This window comes from Psittacula echo (assembly GCF_963264785.1).
Source record: "Psittacula echo genome assembly, chromosome: 11".
Taxonomy (NCBI): domain Eukaryota; kingdom Metazoa; phylum Chordata; class Aves; order Psittaciformes; family Psittacidae; genus Psittacula; species Psittacula echo.
The window spans coordinates 9,365,972-9,379,986 of NC_137746.1; the positions used below are offsets into that span (position 1 = coordinate 9,365,972).

General features: G+C 47.8%; 1 protein-coding gene across 3 annotated transcripts in view; it reads left to right on the plus strand.

Annotated features, from left to right (window-relative positions):
- Positions 1–14,015, plus strand: part of NSD1 (nuclear receptor binding SET domain protein 1) — a 63,652-nt gene that overhangs the window by 30,667 nt on the left and 18,970 nt on the right. For all 3 annotated transcript variants that reach the window (XM_080627483.1, XM_080627485.1, XM_080627484.1), the window contains 11 exons: positions 116–225; positions 1,317–1,386; positions 1,744–1,862; positions 6,494–6,637; positions 7,039–7,162; positions 7,722–7,922; positions 9,300–9,479; positions 9,812–9,968; positions 10,260–10,465; positions 10,983–11,095; positions 13,662–13,931. In XM_080627483.1, coding sequence (XP_080483609.1) covers positions 116–225; positions 1,317–1,386; positions 1,744–1,862; positions 6,494–6,637; positions 7,039–7,162; positions 7,722–7,922; positions 9,300–9,479; positions 9,812–9,968; positions 10,260–10,465; positions 10,983–11,095; positions 13,662–13,931 — 1,694 coding nt within the window. The remainder of the gene's footprint in view (positions 1–115; positions 226–1,316; positions 1,387–1,743; positions 1,863–6,493; positions 6,638–7,038; positions 7,163–7,721; positions 7,923–9,299; positions 9,480–9,811; positions 9,969–10,259; positions 10,466–10,982; positions 11,096–13,661; positions 13,932–14,015) is intronic.

The following is a 14,015-nucleotide window of genomic DNA, read 5'->3' on the forward strand; positions in this document are numbered from 1 at the left end:
GTCACAAAGACAGGGTGAAGCCGATTGTTTTGAACTGTTGGCTGATGCTTGGTTAATGGTTTAGTCTGAAGGTAAGAAAACCCCTGTTTATCTGATGTGAAGAGTTTCATTTCAGGAAACTTCGAAAGCAAGCGTCAGAGGAAGCCCACTAAAAAGCTCTTGGAATCCAATGATTTGGACACTGCCTTTATGCCAAAGAAGGAGGAGTGGACTCCCCCAAAGAAGGTACTTTCCTTCCAGCTCTTTTGAAAACCAGATAGAAACCAAGCCTAGACAGCAGACCCTGCTGAAAGACACAGTGCAATGGGCTGTGGTTTTTTTGTTGGCTGTGGCCCAGGAGCAAAGGTCCACCCTTCCCAAAGGTGCTGGTTGCTGTGTTATGATGAAGAAATTTGCTGAACATAGATGTGTTCCCCACCCCTCCCCACTTGTACTGGGGATGGGGTAGTCTTGGCTGTAAAATCTCTTCTCTTAGTTAATTTATATGGAAAAGGAGTCATCCGGATGCTGGCTGGGAAGGTGTGAGCAGAAATGTTCTGTGCAGAGGCTTTCTGTCACTGTTATGTTGTGGCGCAGCTTGAGCTTGAACCTAAGGCTTTGTCCTTTCCCATCAGATTTCCTCTGAGCAGTGTTTCCTTTTGTTACCTTCCCAAGTGAGCTGGTGAGTAGTACGTAAGTGCAGAGCTTGTAGCAGGGTAGAGGCTTGAGTTGCATCACATGTAGCATACAGTGCTTAGTGCAGATTTTTAAAGAAAATGATGCTTTTCTGCACTAAACACTTGATATTCAGTGACATGGTTTGGAAAAAAAAGTAACTTATAAAGAACCATTTCAGGTGGAGTACCTGCACAAGACTTGTGGCTATTGTTTCTAGGGTTGATTAATAGCCATTTTCCTCCTTCTTCTCTCTGTGTGGCACAGCCTTAATACAGTTATCCTGGTTGCAGTAATGCAGAGGCTGGTGTATTTCAGTCTTAAGCTCCATGAAAGTGTAAAACGAAGAGATTCTCTGTTCCCAGCAGCTTACAGGGTGTTAGCAGTCTTTCTGGGAGAGTCCAGGAAACAGTGGATGATGCTTGGGAGCACGATACAGAGCAGACTCAGCATTCCTCTCCCTGCCCGGAGGCAGACTTTTCCATGTGGGATCTATCGCACACACTAAACAAATGTTTTATTGTAAAGTCTGTAATCACTGATGAATTTGTGACCTGAGCTGTAAGTTACATGTTGCAGTTGTTCATAAGGGCTTTGAATGGCTGAGGAACCTGCATCTCTTGATTTGCATCTGGTGACTTGACTCTGTTGTGTACTTGCAGGGTACTGGCCTTTCAGAGAGCGACAGCTCTGAGCTCTACTCACCAGCCCACTTGTCAGACCTGGGAGAAGGTAAGTGAAGGCTGTTGGTGACACGTGGGAGGAGGTAGTTACCAGTGTTTGATTAGCTTTGTGTAAGCTTTGTGTTGGTACTGTTTCTTCTTTCATGCTGGGGGCTGCCTCAGGAAAGTCAGTGACACTTCAGCAGCTTAGAAAAAGAAGCTAAAACCAGTGTGAATCGGTGGTCCTCTAATGGTTGCAGGAGAGGGCAGACTGCCTGCAGGCTGGTATTACCCCAGCTTTTATGCCCTCAAAGACAGCAGGACCCAGCCTGAAGCTCTCAAAAAGGGTGTAGAACTTGCCGGTGGCACCTGCAGCAAGGGAATAATTTCTGCATTTTTCTTGACTGTTTTTTTCATTGCATCCCAGCTTCTGAAAAACTCTTGGAGAAGCAGCGAAAGCGGAAGAGACAGCGCCATACTTCTATTGCAGCACATTCCAAGAAGGAGAGAAACGAGGAGGGGCAAGGGGAGACCCCACACTCTGAGGTACTGTTGTGTCTTCCTACGCAGTCATCTCTGTAACCTGTCTGCTGCTTCCCAGAGCACTTTGCAGGGCCTAGGCCAGTGCATCTTTGCCTGGGTGGTGTGTCCATTGGAAGTTATCCCGCTGATGTACTTGCATGAGTTGGGATTGAAGCTGAAGATACCAACTTGATTTAGTGGCTATTTTGTGATAACTGCTTAACTCGGGCTCAGTTTTTAAGTTGCTGCTCAGCTGATTCTCCTGGAGAGAGTCTGTCCTGTTCTGGTGGAACCAGGGTTAGCCTGGCATCTTGCTTTGCACCTCAGAAGGTCTAACTGCTGTAAAAGGTCTTCTGTGGTGGTGGTGGTGGGAATCTTTCCCACACCAGTATGACGCACAAGCCCTAGGCTGTGGACTTCCACCTCTCCTTCTGCTTGTACCCGCATGGCAGGGTGAGCTAAGGAGCACACAGGAGGGGGTGAATGGACCTGTCTGTGACTGCTCACAGAAGCCTCTGATTGCATTCTGCCATCCAGCAGAAGGGGATAACTGGGGCAACTCCCTTTTACTGCATCCCAGTAGAGTTGGCATACAAATATCTCTGACAAGCACGTTTTGCCTTTTAGGAATGAGCCAGGTGTAGGGGAAGCAAGACTTTTCCTGGGAGAGGCAGGACACCTCTGGGCCTCTCGCCATCGCCTCTCACTTCCAGTGGCCCAGGTTCAGGAGCAGGCTGTTCTGTCAGGATAGTCAGTATGTATTTCAGGAGCCAATTATAGACTTATATTGTTCTATTTGTTGTTGTAATACAGCTTCCAGGAGAGCACAAACCTCACACCTCTTAAAGATGTGCCAACCACCCTGCTGCTACTGCTTTCTGAAAAGGTGGTTTCTGTTGGGGGTGATAAAGTCGGGTAATACCCCTGGGCTCTGCAAGCCTTCCTGTGATGGTGTTAGTGTTCTTGCTGAACTATGCTCCTCTGGAATCATGTGTCAAAGAAGCTTGTACAAATATCTTTGCCAATGCTAGGAGGGGGCAGTTAACACTGTCTGCTGCCAGGTACCCACTAAGAGTCAGCACATTCTCTGTGAATCTTTTATACGGAAGATGCAGAGCTGCAAAGTAGCTAGGCCATGGCTCTGAATCCTGCACCCACCATTCACTGCAGGGGAAGCCCAGGGAGTCTTAACTGCCTCCAGTCTTAGATATGTGTTAAGTACCTAGTTAGGTATGGTAAACCATGCCAGAAATAAAAGGCAATGCTTGGCACCTTTTGCCAGCATCCATTTCTCTGTGGTTGTGTCTTTTGAGCTGCTGTGGTGAGTGTTCACCCCTTGGCTTAGGTGAGTGCATGGGTACTGGTGAGTATTGGGGTGCTGTGGAGATGCAATTGTGCTTTCATGTGGAATTCGGACCAAGCTGGTCCGTAAGTGGCTTTCCACACGCCAGACAAGGAACTCCACTTTGTGCTGAACAATGGTGCTAGAAGAAATACATGCGGTCTGATGGTGCAGCACAGTGAAGCCTTGGATCCACCTGCTCTCAGAGGAAAAGAGGGCATAGGAAAGCTTGTCTGCCTGGGCTGAACTAAGCAGCTTTCTCTGTGCTTGCTTGTCTGTGGAGCCAGGAGTGCAAGTTTTACAACATCAGGGCAGCAAGAGACTGAGAGAAGGGAAGGGAATGGAAAATGCTGTTGAAATGGTTGTCAAGGTTGTACGCCAAGGTCAGGTTGTGTCAAAGAACAGGCATTTTGAGGATGTGCCTGATACAGCAGGAAGAGATAGCTCTGGAAGAAGACCCAGGATAAGAGACTTGCCCTCTGTAGGGGGTACGTAGTTTTTCAGTACTTACGCTGGGTAGAGGAAGGAAGGGGAGCAGTGTGACAGGTCTTTTGAGTGATGGCCTTGATTGGCACTTCACTTCTCCCTGTTCACAAAGCACAAATATCTGGCCTTGCCCATCCTGCCTAGCTCTGACATTCCCTTCCCTGTGCGATTCTGGGAGCACTGAGGCTAAGATCCTGGCATGTGAAACGTGCAGACTGGCCAGCTGTTTGCAGAACCAGAGAGGATGAGTTTGGGCTGAAAGAGCAGGGCTAGAACATGCTGTGCCACATAGAGCAGTGTGAGCGTATTTGTTAAGGCAGCATTGCTGCTGGCAAATCCTTTCAGATCTGAAGAGGCAGTTGCTGTTATGTGACTCCTAGATGCATTTTAGTTTCCCATTCCATTAACATGTGAAATGTGGCTATCAGGGTTCAAACCGAGGTGTCCTAACAGCCGTGGTAGAAAGTGGCCAGAAGGATGGAAAGATGAACCAGTTCTAAATCCCTCATACCTCTGTCTGTAGCAAATCTCTGTGTGTGTGTCCTGCTTCCAAAACACTATTTTGAAACCTTAGCTACAGCAGGAAGCCAGTGCCACTGACCACAGGATGGGTGGTGCTTGTTTACCAGCACCCTGCCTCTCCTGACAGGGACCTTGGGGACCACGAGAGGGGTGATACCACTTTGTGTCTGTAACAGCAGGGCCCCTGCATCAGCAGAAGCTGTAGCTGACATTGTTTGCCTATTCCAGTAGCTGATTAACCCTGCTCTTGTTCTTCGTTACAGTGACCCCTGCAACCCTGAGGTCACTGCTGAGCTGAGCAGAAGAGGGAGCACCTATGTAGGAATAGGAGTACCTGAGCTGTAACCAGTCCTTGGAGCACCAGTGGCTGGTGCAGCTCCTGGAGCATTCCAGGAGCCAAAGCAAGCGTTTGGGCCAGAGGGTTGCCTTGCAGCAGACCTCATAATTCCTAGCAGAAATAGAGCTGCAAGAGCAGAAGTATCATAGGACTTAGCCTGAGAAGATGCTATTGTGTATAGAGGCAAAGGTGGCTGTTGTGGTTTTAGATGGTCTTTTTACCGATGCCGTAGAGACGTTCCACTTCCCTTTGCCAGGGCTGTGTGGTAGAGTGGCAGCAGCTTATGTGCTCATTATCAGTATCCCACAGGCTGCATCACTGCCAGCCTTCCAGTGAGACTGTGATGGTAGGCTGTGCACTGTATGGGATGTTGGATTGGCAGTAGTTTGTAGCTGGGACTTTGCTCTTTTTGTGCTCAATAAAGGCAATTTATAACATTTATCTTTGTATCGTGTGCTTTAATATACTGCCAGTGCACCTGTGCATCACTGCTCCACAGAGCTCACATGGCTTTAAAATATCCCCAAATAAAACTTACTGCTTTATTCAGGGAAAACAAGCAAAACCAACCAACAAAATAAAGCACCAGGCAAAGGAGGCATCATTTTTTGACTAGAATACCAGCTCCAGGTTCTTCCAGCTTTAAACTTTGGGAGATCCTTATGTCCTTTTTTTTTTGCAGGATAATAATGCATTTAGAGGGCATTCAGTTTACCTTACAAGCTTTAGTAGCACCACAACTCAGACTGATGCTTTCCCATACAGAAAATGGTGCAAAACTGCCTCATAACGGTTAGCTGAACATCTGCCACCAAGCAGGCTTGAAAGTATGAGAGTGGTGGCTGCTGCTCCTGCAGCACTTTGAATTCCTCACAAGGTCTTTCAGTTGTACAACAGACAGTCGGTATGGCTTGGTGACCCAGGGAGGAACTGGCAGCTGCACACAGAGATCACTCAGCTAACTGCACTGAGCTGGAGTATTGAAAAAATGGCAGGGTCCTTAAAATGTTCTTGCTCAAAGCACTTGGCTAAAGACATCCCTTTGATGCAGCATCAATGGCCCTTAAGGCATACTAGGCAACACATACTGATGTGTTGCCTAGACTGTACCAGAGGGGCCTGGAAGCTGGTGGAATGGTGCTTCTAAGCTCTTGATTGCCTGTCCTGAGAAAACGGAAGGCAGGGTTGCAGTATTTTGTAGTAGGTCTTTAGGATACCTGTTGCTGTCCTTCAGCTAACAGTGTCTGGGCAGGTCCTGTGAACACATTGGAAGGTGTCCTTAGACCTTGGGATGCCTATTGATTTGGCCTGTGAGGGTGAGGTTCGCCATTATCTTTGGAAACCCACCTTCCTAGCAGGATGCTCTTTCACCAGTAGATATAATAGTCAGCGCTGTGATGCTCGTACAGGACAGATGCTTATGAAAGACTCACAGGCAAGGTGGTGGTGTAAGTGCTCTGCTGCACTGTTCACTTTGATGTTGACCAGCTGGTTCTTGCTAACACAGGTACTTGAATGCTTCTGTACCTATATTTTACATGGAGGTAAAACGTACGGAGACGCAGTGGGGGAATGTCTGGCTCATTTGCTGGGTGCCAGCTGCTATAAAGAAAGTTTTTCATTTGCATTTCCAGTGCATGCAGGATGCTTCAGACTATCCTAGCCTGCCTCATTTGTTCCTATGCAGGGCAGTACCTTTTTTCCTCAGCCATGACTCTTTTCTCATAGGGGGGTTACACACAGAAAAGTAATTGTGTTGAGTGTGTGTTTTTTTAATGATGTAGTAATTTAAGAGCTCTTTCCTTTCTTGTAAGTCTTTTGGGTGGAACTGTATGGGGGGTGTCCTCTCCAGGGTGGGTAACACAAAGATGAACTGCCAAACCTCTGTTACGTGCTTAATGGCTGAATTTGTCATTTCCAAGTGGACAGGAACCACTGACATCCCTGACTCTGGATTTCTTTTTAAAGGGAGAGACATCAGTTCACGGCACTGCTGCCAGCCCCAAAGAAGGAAATGAAGAGGGATCAGAGAACGACCATGGCGTGCCTTCATCTAAAAAGATGCAGGGGGAGCGTGGAGGAGGAGCAGCTCTCAAGGAGAACGTGTGTCAGGTAATGTCCTTGAAGAAATCTCTTTGAAACTTTACCACTCTAAAGTGGTTTTGTGCAATTCCTGGAGCATACTTGGCCTTATCTGGTCCGGATAAGCCCAGGTAGCCTCAAGGTGCTTTTGCAGAATTAACCAGCTCTTTATTCTCTGACTTGAGCCTTTTCTCTACAATTTACTCCCCTCCTGCTGGAGTTCACAGATTTTTAGGGAGATGTGACCAACATAGGATTCATTTTAGCCGATGCGTGGTAGCGAGGACTGGATGGCAAATGGCAGTGGTGGTGCACAAACCACCTGAACTAACCGACATGAGGAGAGCTTAGCTTTTTTTCTGGTCCCTGCTGGCCAGCACATGGGTTGCTGTTTTGTGGGATGAGTTGACATTGTGCTTCTTTCTCTGCAGATCTGTGAGAAGCCAGGGGAGCTGTTGCTGTGTGAGGCACAGTGCTGTGGTGCTTTCCACCTGCAGTGCCTTGGGCTCTCCGAGATGCCAAAGGGCAAATTCATCTGCAATGAGTGTTCCACAGGTAGGGCAGCTTTTGTGAGTGCAGGACAGGGTACTTGCTGGTGCTTCCTTTGCCATAGTATTGTGCCTGCAGTAGAGCCACTAGCTAGCTTTCAGTCCTCTGATTATTGGCTTGGTGTTTGATAATGACTTTCTAGTTAATTGATCTTACTGTTGATTCAGATATGTGGGGTGTGAAGAAGTGAATGAATGTTCAGGATTCATGAAATCCTGGGAAAAAGAAGGGGAAGTTTTTAGCTGGGACTAAGGAGAGAGGGCTGGTGGGGAGAATGAGTCTGGAGCAGGCTGGAAAGGTGGGAATGTCTTAAGTAGGGTTGTCAGGTTTTGGTTTTCTTCTTACTGTTCCCTTGCCTGATATCACAGCTAGAATAATACTTTTATTTGAGCTGGAGTTCCGTTGTAGCTGCAGGCAAAGCAAACCTGCTGCGGAGACCTGTGCTTTGGGATAGGTACAGCCGGTTGGAAAGTTGTGCTCTGCTAATATGTAGCCTGATGGAAGCGTCGGATCTTCATTTAGTCCTTTCATGTGACTGATGTTACATCTGCTGCTCTTTCTCCAGGGGTCCATACCTGTTTTGTGTGCAAGAGCTGTGGGGAAGATGTAAAACGGTGCTTGCTGCCCCTCTGTGGGAAGTACTACCATGAAGCCTGCATACAGAAGTACCCACCCACAGTCATGCAGAATAAGGGCTTCCGATGCTCCCTGCACATCTGCATGACTTGTCATGCTGCTAACCCAACAAACATCTCTGCATCTAAAGGTACCAAAATCTTGGAGGGTGTTCCAGGGGATGCGGTCAGAAGCTTTTTCTTTGTTTCATGTCTGGTCCACTAGCTCTTTAAGTGGATTTTCTGTCCTTGACACAGTGCTTGCTGTAGGGAGGAACAGCTTCTCCCAGGGGAGCGGAAAAGGAGGTGTCAGTGTGCGAGGCTGCTGCTCATCAGCACTCCTGATGGTCAGACATGGCACTAAAATGTTCTCTTCTGTCCAGACGCCTGGATGCCTGCACGTCCAACAGTGCCACATAGCCTTTGGCTTTTTGAATAAGTCTCTGGAGCTGTACTGACACTCTCATGTTTCTCCTACCTACTTTTCACTGTGCTGGTGCTCCAAATGGTGCCTGCTTAGCAACACTGGCTACGGAAACAATGACACAGCAGTGTAGTAAAAACTACAATACGGTTGTAGTTCTCCTTTTTTTATAGTGCAAACTCTTGTCTTGTAGTGACACCCTTGGGTTGAGCCTCTCGGGCAAACATTTGTTTGAGCTGTTGGCAGCAGAACCTTGACCTTTATCTCACATGATTAAACTTAGAACTTTTATGTGTTTGTCTTGTATATCTGCTGCTCAAGCTGCCTTCCTTTAAATCCATGGTAACTTGAGTGACAATAAGACCAGCTCAATTTTTATCCTCAGGGTCTGTGTTAAAGGTGTTTGGGGGATTTTTTCACCACATACCAGTAGCTGGTGTAGAAGACAACACAGGCCTGAAGCCCACAGCCAACAGCTTCCCCACTGAACATTTACATTGTGTTTTTCTGGCTGCTGCTTCTCAGTGGTCAGATTTACCCCTTTCATCCCACCTCTTCTTGTTTATGGTTTCCTGTGAGGAACTGAGAACAGGTTCTTAAAAACCTTGGGTTAAATTAGGCCTATAGGCAATTCTGAATTCTCCATTTTGGAATTTCAGGGTAAAATCTGATGAAGTGGAGAGGCAAGCGCTGATGTTTTCAGGAGCTGCGCAGTTTGGTTTCATTATGTGCAGCCAAGCACTTGGAACACCCCCTCTGTAATTACTCTGAGCTGATTTACTAATTATTTGTGTATGATAGGAAGCAGTCCCAGTCTGTGAACTCTAGAGCTGTTTCTGCATAGCATGCAGGAAATTTTTCACTTCTAAATAATAACGATTTTATATATGTTATACAAATATAAACGATATTCCTAGTTCTATTTATATTTTGTTAAATAACTTAAGAGAGGATGTCATGGACAGTCAGTAAAAAAGATCAGTTTCCTTTTCACCTACAGTTGATCATTTTGAGTGTAGGTATCAATAGAGGCTGGTTTTGGCCAGAAAAAAGAATTGATTGTCCTTTAGAGGCTCAGTGTGCTCCCAACGTGTTCTGGTCCTAGGCCGCCTGATGCGCTGTGTGCGGTGTCCCGTTGCGTACCACTCCAACGACTTCTGCCTCGCTGCTGGCTCCGTGGTGCTCGCCTCCAACAGCATCATCTGCCCCAACCACTTCACTGCACGACGGGGCTGCCGCAACCACGAGCACGTCAATGTCAGCTGGTGCTTTGTCTGCTCGGAAGGTGAGATGGTCTGTGCTGGGCCCCTTCTCACCAGGGAATGCCCGCACAAGAAGTTATTAGAGCAGGCAGAAGCTTTGACCATTCAGAGTGTGCCAGTGAGATCTGCAGAGAACAGATTGCTTTCCTATGCATTCCCATTTAAGTCCAGCTTAAGGCTAGAACTTTTTTCTGGATCCTTACAAGGGTTCTTCTTGCAGCATGAGTAGGTCGCAACTTTTGAAAAGGGTTTGCAGAAGAGCATCATGCCCTTTTCTCAGCTGTGTCTCTCTGAAAATGTGGAGTCCAGGGCTTCTGCACAGTGACTGATGAAATCCTCCTCCTTTTCTTTGCAGGGGGCAGCCTCTTATGCTGCGAGTCGTGCCCGGCTGCGTTTCACCGTGAGTGTCTAAACATTGAGATGCCAGAGGGAAGCTGGTATTGTAATGATTGCAAGGCAGGCAAAAAGCCACACTACAAGGAAGTAGTCTGGGTGAAAGTTGGGCGCTACAGGTAGGTGAAGGTAGAACAGAGTTGTCCCCATCCCTTCTCCATGCAGTGCTCATGGTGATCGAGGTGAGAAGCTGCTCATCTCTGCAGGGTACAGTGCAGCAGCCTTTTTTGTGTTCAGGTAGTGGCTGGTAAAATGCGTGCTTTTCTCCTCCAGTAGCCTCTTGTCTCCCACCAGCCGCACTGGTAGTCCTCACACACTTTTTCCCCATGTGTCCATGCAGTAGTGTACTTCTGAGTTGGTTGGAAGCAGGGAGTCTCCAGCTATTTCATCAGCCCTTCCCTGTGTTGCAGGTGGTGGCCAGCTGAGATTTGCCATCCTAGGACAATTCCTGTCAACATCCAGAAAATGAAACATGACATCGGTGAGTTCCCTGTGCTGTTCTTCGGCTCCAAGGATTACCTGTGGACCCACCAGGCCCGTGTGTTCCCTTACATGGAAGGTGATGTGAGCAGCAAAGACAAGATGGGAAAGGGCGTGGATGGCATATACAAGAAAGGTAACTTGTCTTCATCCAGAGAGGTGCACGTTCTTTTTCTCTTCATTACCATTTGCAGAAGTGACTTTCTTGGAACAGAGAAATTTTCTTAGAGCTAAAGTGAAGTTAAATTGGTAGAATGAGCTGCTGCTTATCTGTCATCCAGTGAACTCAGAAAGTTCATTGGTCTGACCCCCAGAGAGGGAGAAGGGTGTGCAGATCTTGAATACTTCTTCAGCTCTGACACAGCCACTCTGAGTGAGCTGCTGCTTTGTCAGCTTCCCTGTGTCACATACAATCATTATATAAAAATGCACTTGGGAGTTGTGAATGCAGCTGCCTGACAGTTTGGATGCTTCATCATCCATGGGCAGGTCACTTACTGTAACTCTTGTGACTGCACTGGCTGGTGAACTGGCCTCTGAAATACACAGCCAGGGAGTTTTTCTTGTGGAACTGGAATCGCTGGGTGGACACTGGCCCAGCTCCCTGTGAACAGAGGGAGTTTCTTCGTAACACAGCCTGTTCTCTCACATAGCTCTTCAGGAAGCTGCAGTAAGATTTGAAGAGTTGAAGGCACAGAAAGAACTGAGACAGCTTCAGGAAGACAAAAAGAATGACAAGAAACCTCCTCCCTACAAACACATCAAGGTGAGGGTGGTTGGGGGAGGCAAGATGTGGAAGAGAAGTCTTGAGCTATTGGTGCAGGTGATTTACAGGTATACAGAAACATTGCTACTGTTAGGGTATTTGGCTGCATTTAAGATTCACTTTGGTCCTCTTGGCGTCCTCAGTCATCCTCCACAGAAAGGATTCATGTATGCACAGCGCTGTATGGAAGCTGGAGACTAGTGAGACAGGTACTCTGATTTACTGGGACAGATCTGGACATCTCTGTGCTGTCCGGTGTCAGTTGTGTGGTCTGAAGAAATGTCTTTACCTTGAGAACTCAGGAGAGAGTGCTAGTAATGCACAGTATGCTCAAGTGCTGCGTGCTACTGATGGCAAGGTGGGCATCCCAGGACAAGTGATGGTCAGGGTGCAGTGGAGCAGAGCTGCGTGGAGGATGGTAGCTCACAGTGTCTTGTTTCATCCCTGCTACTCTGTATCCCTTTCTGTATGAGTTGGTGACGGGACAGAAATCCTAAAGCTGATGTACGTTCTGGAATATAATATCAGCCGTTTTGCTGAGTTTGGGGGGAACTCTTCATGTTTGGGCTCTATTTTGTGGTAGATCTAGAGCAGCAATTGAAGTTCTGTTGGATGGAGGTGATTTGAGGGGAAGGCTAGGGCCAGGCAGGTGTGTGTGCTTGAGATGTGGGTCCAAACTGAACAGAAACCTGGTGACTCAGGACTATGTTTTTTTTTCATTGCCTCTGTCAGCTCCTTCCCTTTTTTTATGTGGCAAACTATGAAAGCTTTACTGACTGCTGGTGGTTTTTTATGTCTAGCTAGGACTTCTAGGCAGGCGGGTATATCCTACGTGAGTTACTGTACAGTGTAAAGAACATAGCTGAATGCTGTGGCAGCAGTATTGGCCAGGCAGCTTCAGTGGAGGAAATACAGTTTCTCATTAAAGGTATTTTCAAGTTTGTCTGTGGCCACAACGCAAAGGAACTTTGGAAGCAGTTTGGAGCCTTTGAAATACCCTTGTAATATAAATAATAACTGTCATGGTTATTAGCCGTGGCAGCTGTCGTGAGTGCAAGCTCTTTGTCTCTGTGAAAGCAAAGCAGTTTGCAGGAGCGTACGGTGGACTGGAAAGGGTTTCAGGGTGGAATGGCCAGAGCTGGCTGTGTCTGCTCCTGTCTTGACCTTCTAAGGAGATCAGCACCTGGGAGTTCATTCCAAGGAGACACGAGAGTCTGCTGCAAAATACAGTTGGGATCCTTCATCACATCAGAGTTGTGGCTAGTCCAAGCATTGGCCTGTTATGGAGCTGGTTTGGAACTAGCAGTGCCTCAGAGGAGGGTAGGGCAGGCCTGCTGCGCACTTGTGTGTGCTGACACTGTCATCACGTGGAGTGGCAGTGCCAGAGCCAGCAAGGACACTGCTGTCTGGACTGACCTAGTCCTTTGAGTGTCATCACTGAGTAAGAGATGGAAAGCACCAGAGAACACAAGAGTGACAAGGAAGGTGGGAGGCAGTACTAGGAGGAAGCAGAGACTATGCTGAAGAGGTTAACCAGGGATTTCTGCAGGGTTTGCTTTTAAACAGAGAAGGAGGATCCAGGCCAGGCCAGCCTCAGGCAGGCTGCCAGCACAGAAACCTTGCTCTGTGGGTAGAATTAGGTAAATAATGTGGGGGCTGGAATAGTTGTGCTAAGTGATCCCCTCCTTTTGTGTTCTGAGAGAGGAGAGGAAGCCAATGGTATTGCTTACTCAGGCAAAGAACAGCGAGGAGCTTTTCTTCAGTGTGTCTCTCCAAAGTGCTGACTCTGTTGCCCACTTTTCAGTGTTTGCTGCCTTTAACCAAAACCAAAGGACCCTGCTCATGCCACAGACATGGCAGTCACTTCCCCAGCTGGTGCTGCACTCTGCTTCCTTCTGGAGCAGTTTTTAGAGAGCTGCTTGCCTTAACTCTGAGCTCCTCTCTGGGCCTTCCAACCCCAGCCTTGTCTGGTTTTCTTTATTTCCATCTGCAGGACAGTGGAGCGGGAAGCTAACTGCTTGTGGCCTGGTGCATAGGTAGGCCCCCTGCACTCTGTCATGGACATAACAGCCTGGTTCTAATAGTGACAGCTGGGAGCACAAATCAGCTCGAAGGTAACAGGTTAAACAGGGCTGTAAGGGAGAGCTGAGGAAAAGGGCTCAATGCACAGAGGCCAGGAAAGGTACTGTTTCACATAGAAAATGGTTTGGTGTTGATCACAGGTACGGTGTGCACCCAGCAAGAGTGCTGGGCCACTTGAGTTGGATGTAGACACAGAGGTGATGGAAGGGGGATGCTTGGCAGCCACCCTCCCTTCTGGAGTCACAGAACACATACTGCACCAGTGGTGCTAATGGGAGACCTGCAGCCTCCTTAGCTCTTCCTTCTAACCCCATACCTCTTGAAATAGTGCGCCCAGAAGCACATCTGTACTTGTGTCCTGCTGCCCCTCGCTGTAACTAATTCACACTGCAGCCTGTCAGCTCGCGGACAAGGGTTGGGTGTAGAAGTGACTAGCAGGGTAACTGTTGCTCTTGAGAGCTGACCTCCTTTATGTGTGTTCAAGGTGAACCGGCCAGTGGGTAAGGTGCAGATCTTCACCGCAGACCTGTCTGAGATACCACGTTGCAACTGCAAACCGACAGATGAAAACCCATGTGGCCTGGACTCCGAGTGCATCAACCGCATGTTGCTCTATGAATGCCACCCCCTGGTGTGCCCCGCTGGGGAGCGCTGCCAGAACCAGTGCTTCTCCAAGCGACAGTATCCTGAGGTACAGATTTTCCGCACACTGGCACGAGGCTGGGGCTTACAAGCCAAAACAGACATCAGAAAGGTACTTTCTCTGTTCCTACATGTAGTTTTCTCGTGCTACTTCTCTCTTATTCAGCGTTGGTTTCAGTAGATTGGAAAAATTTCT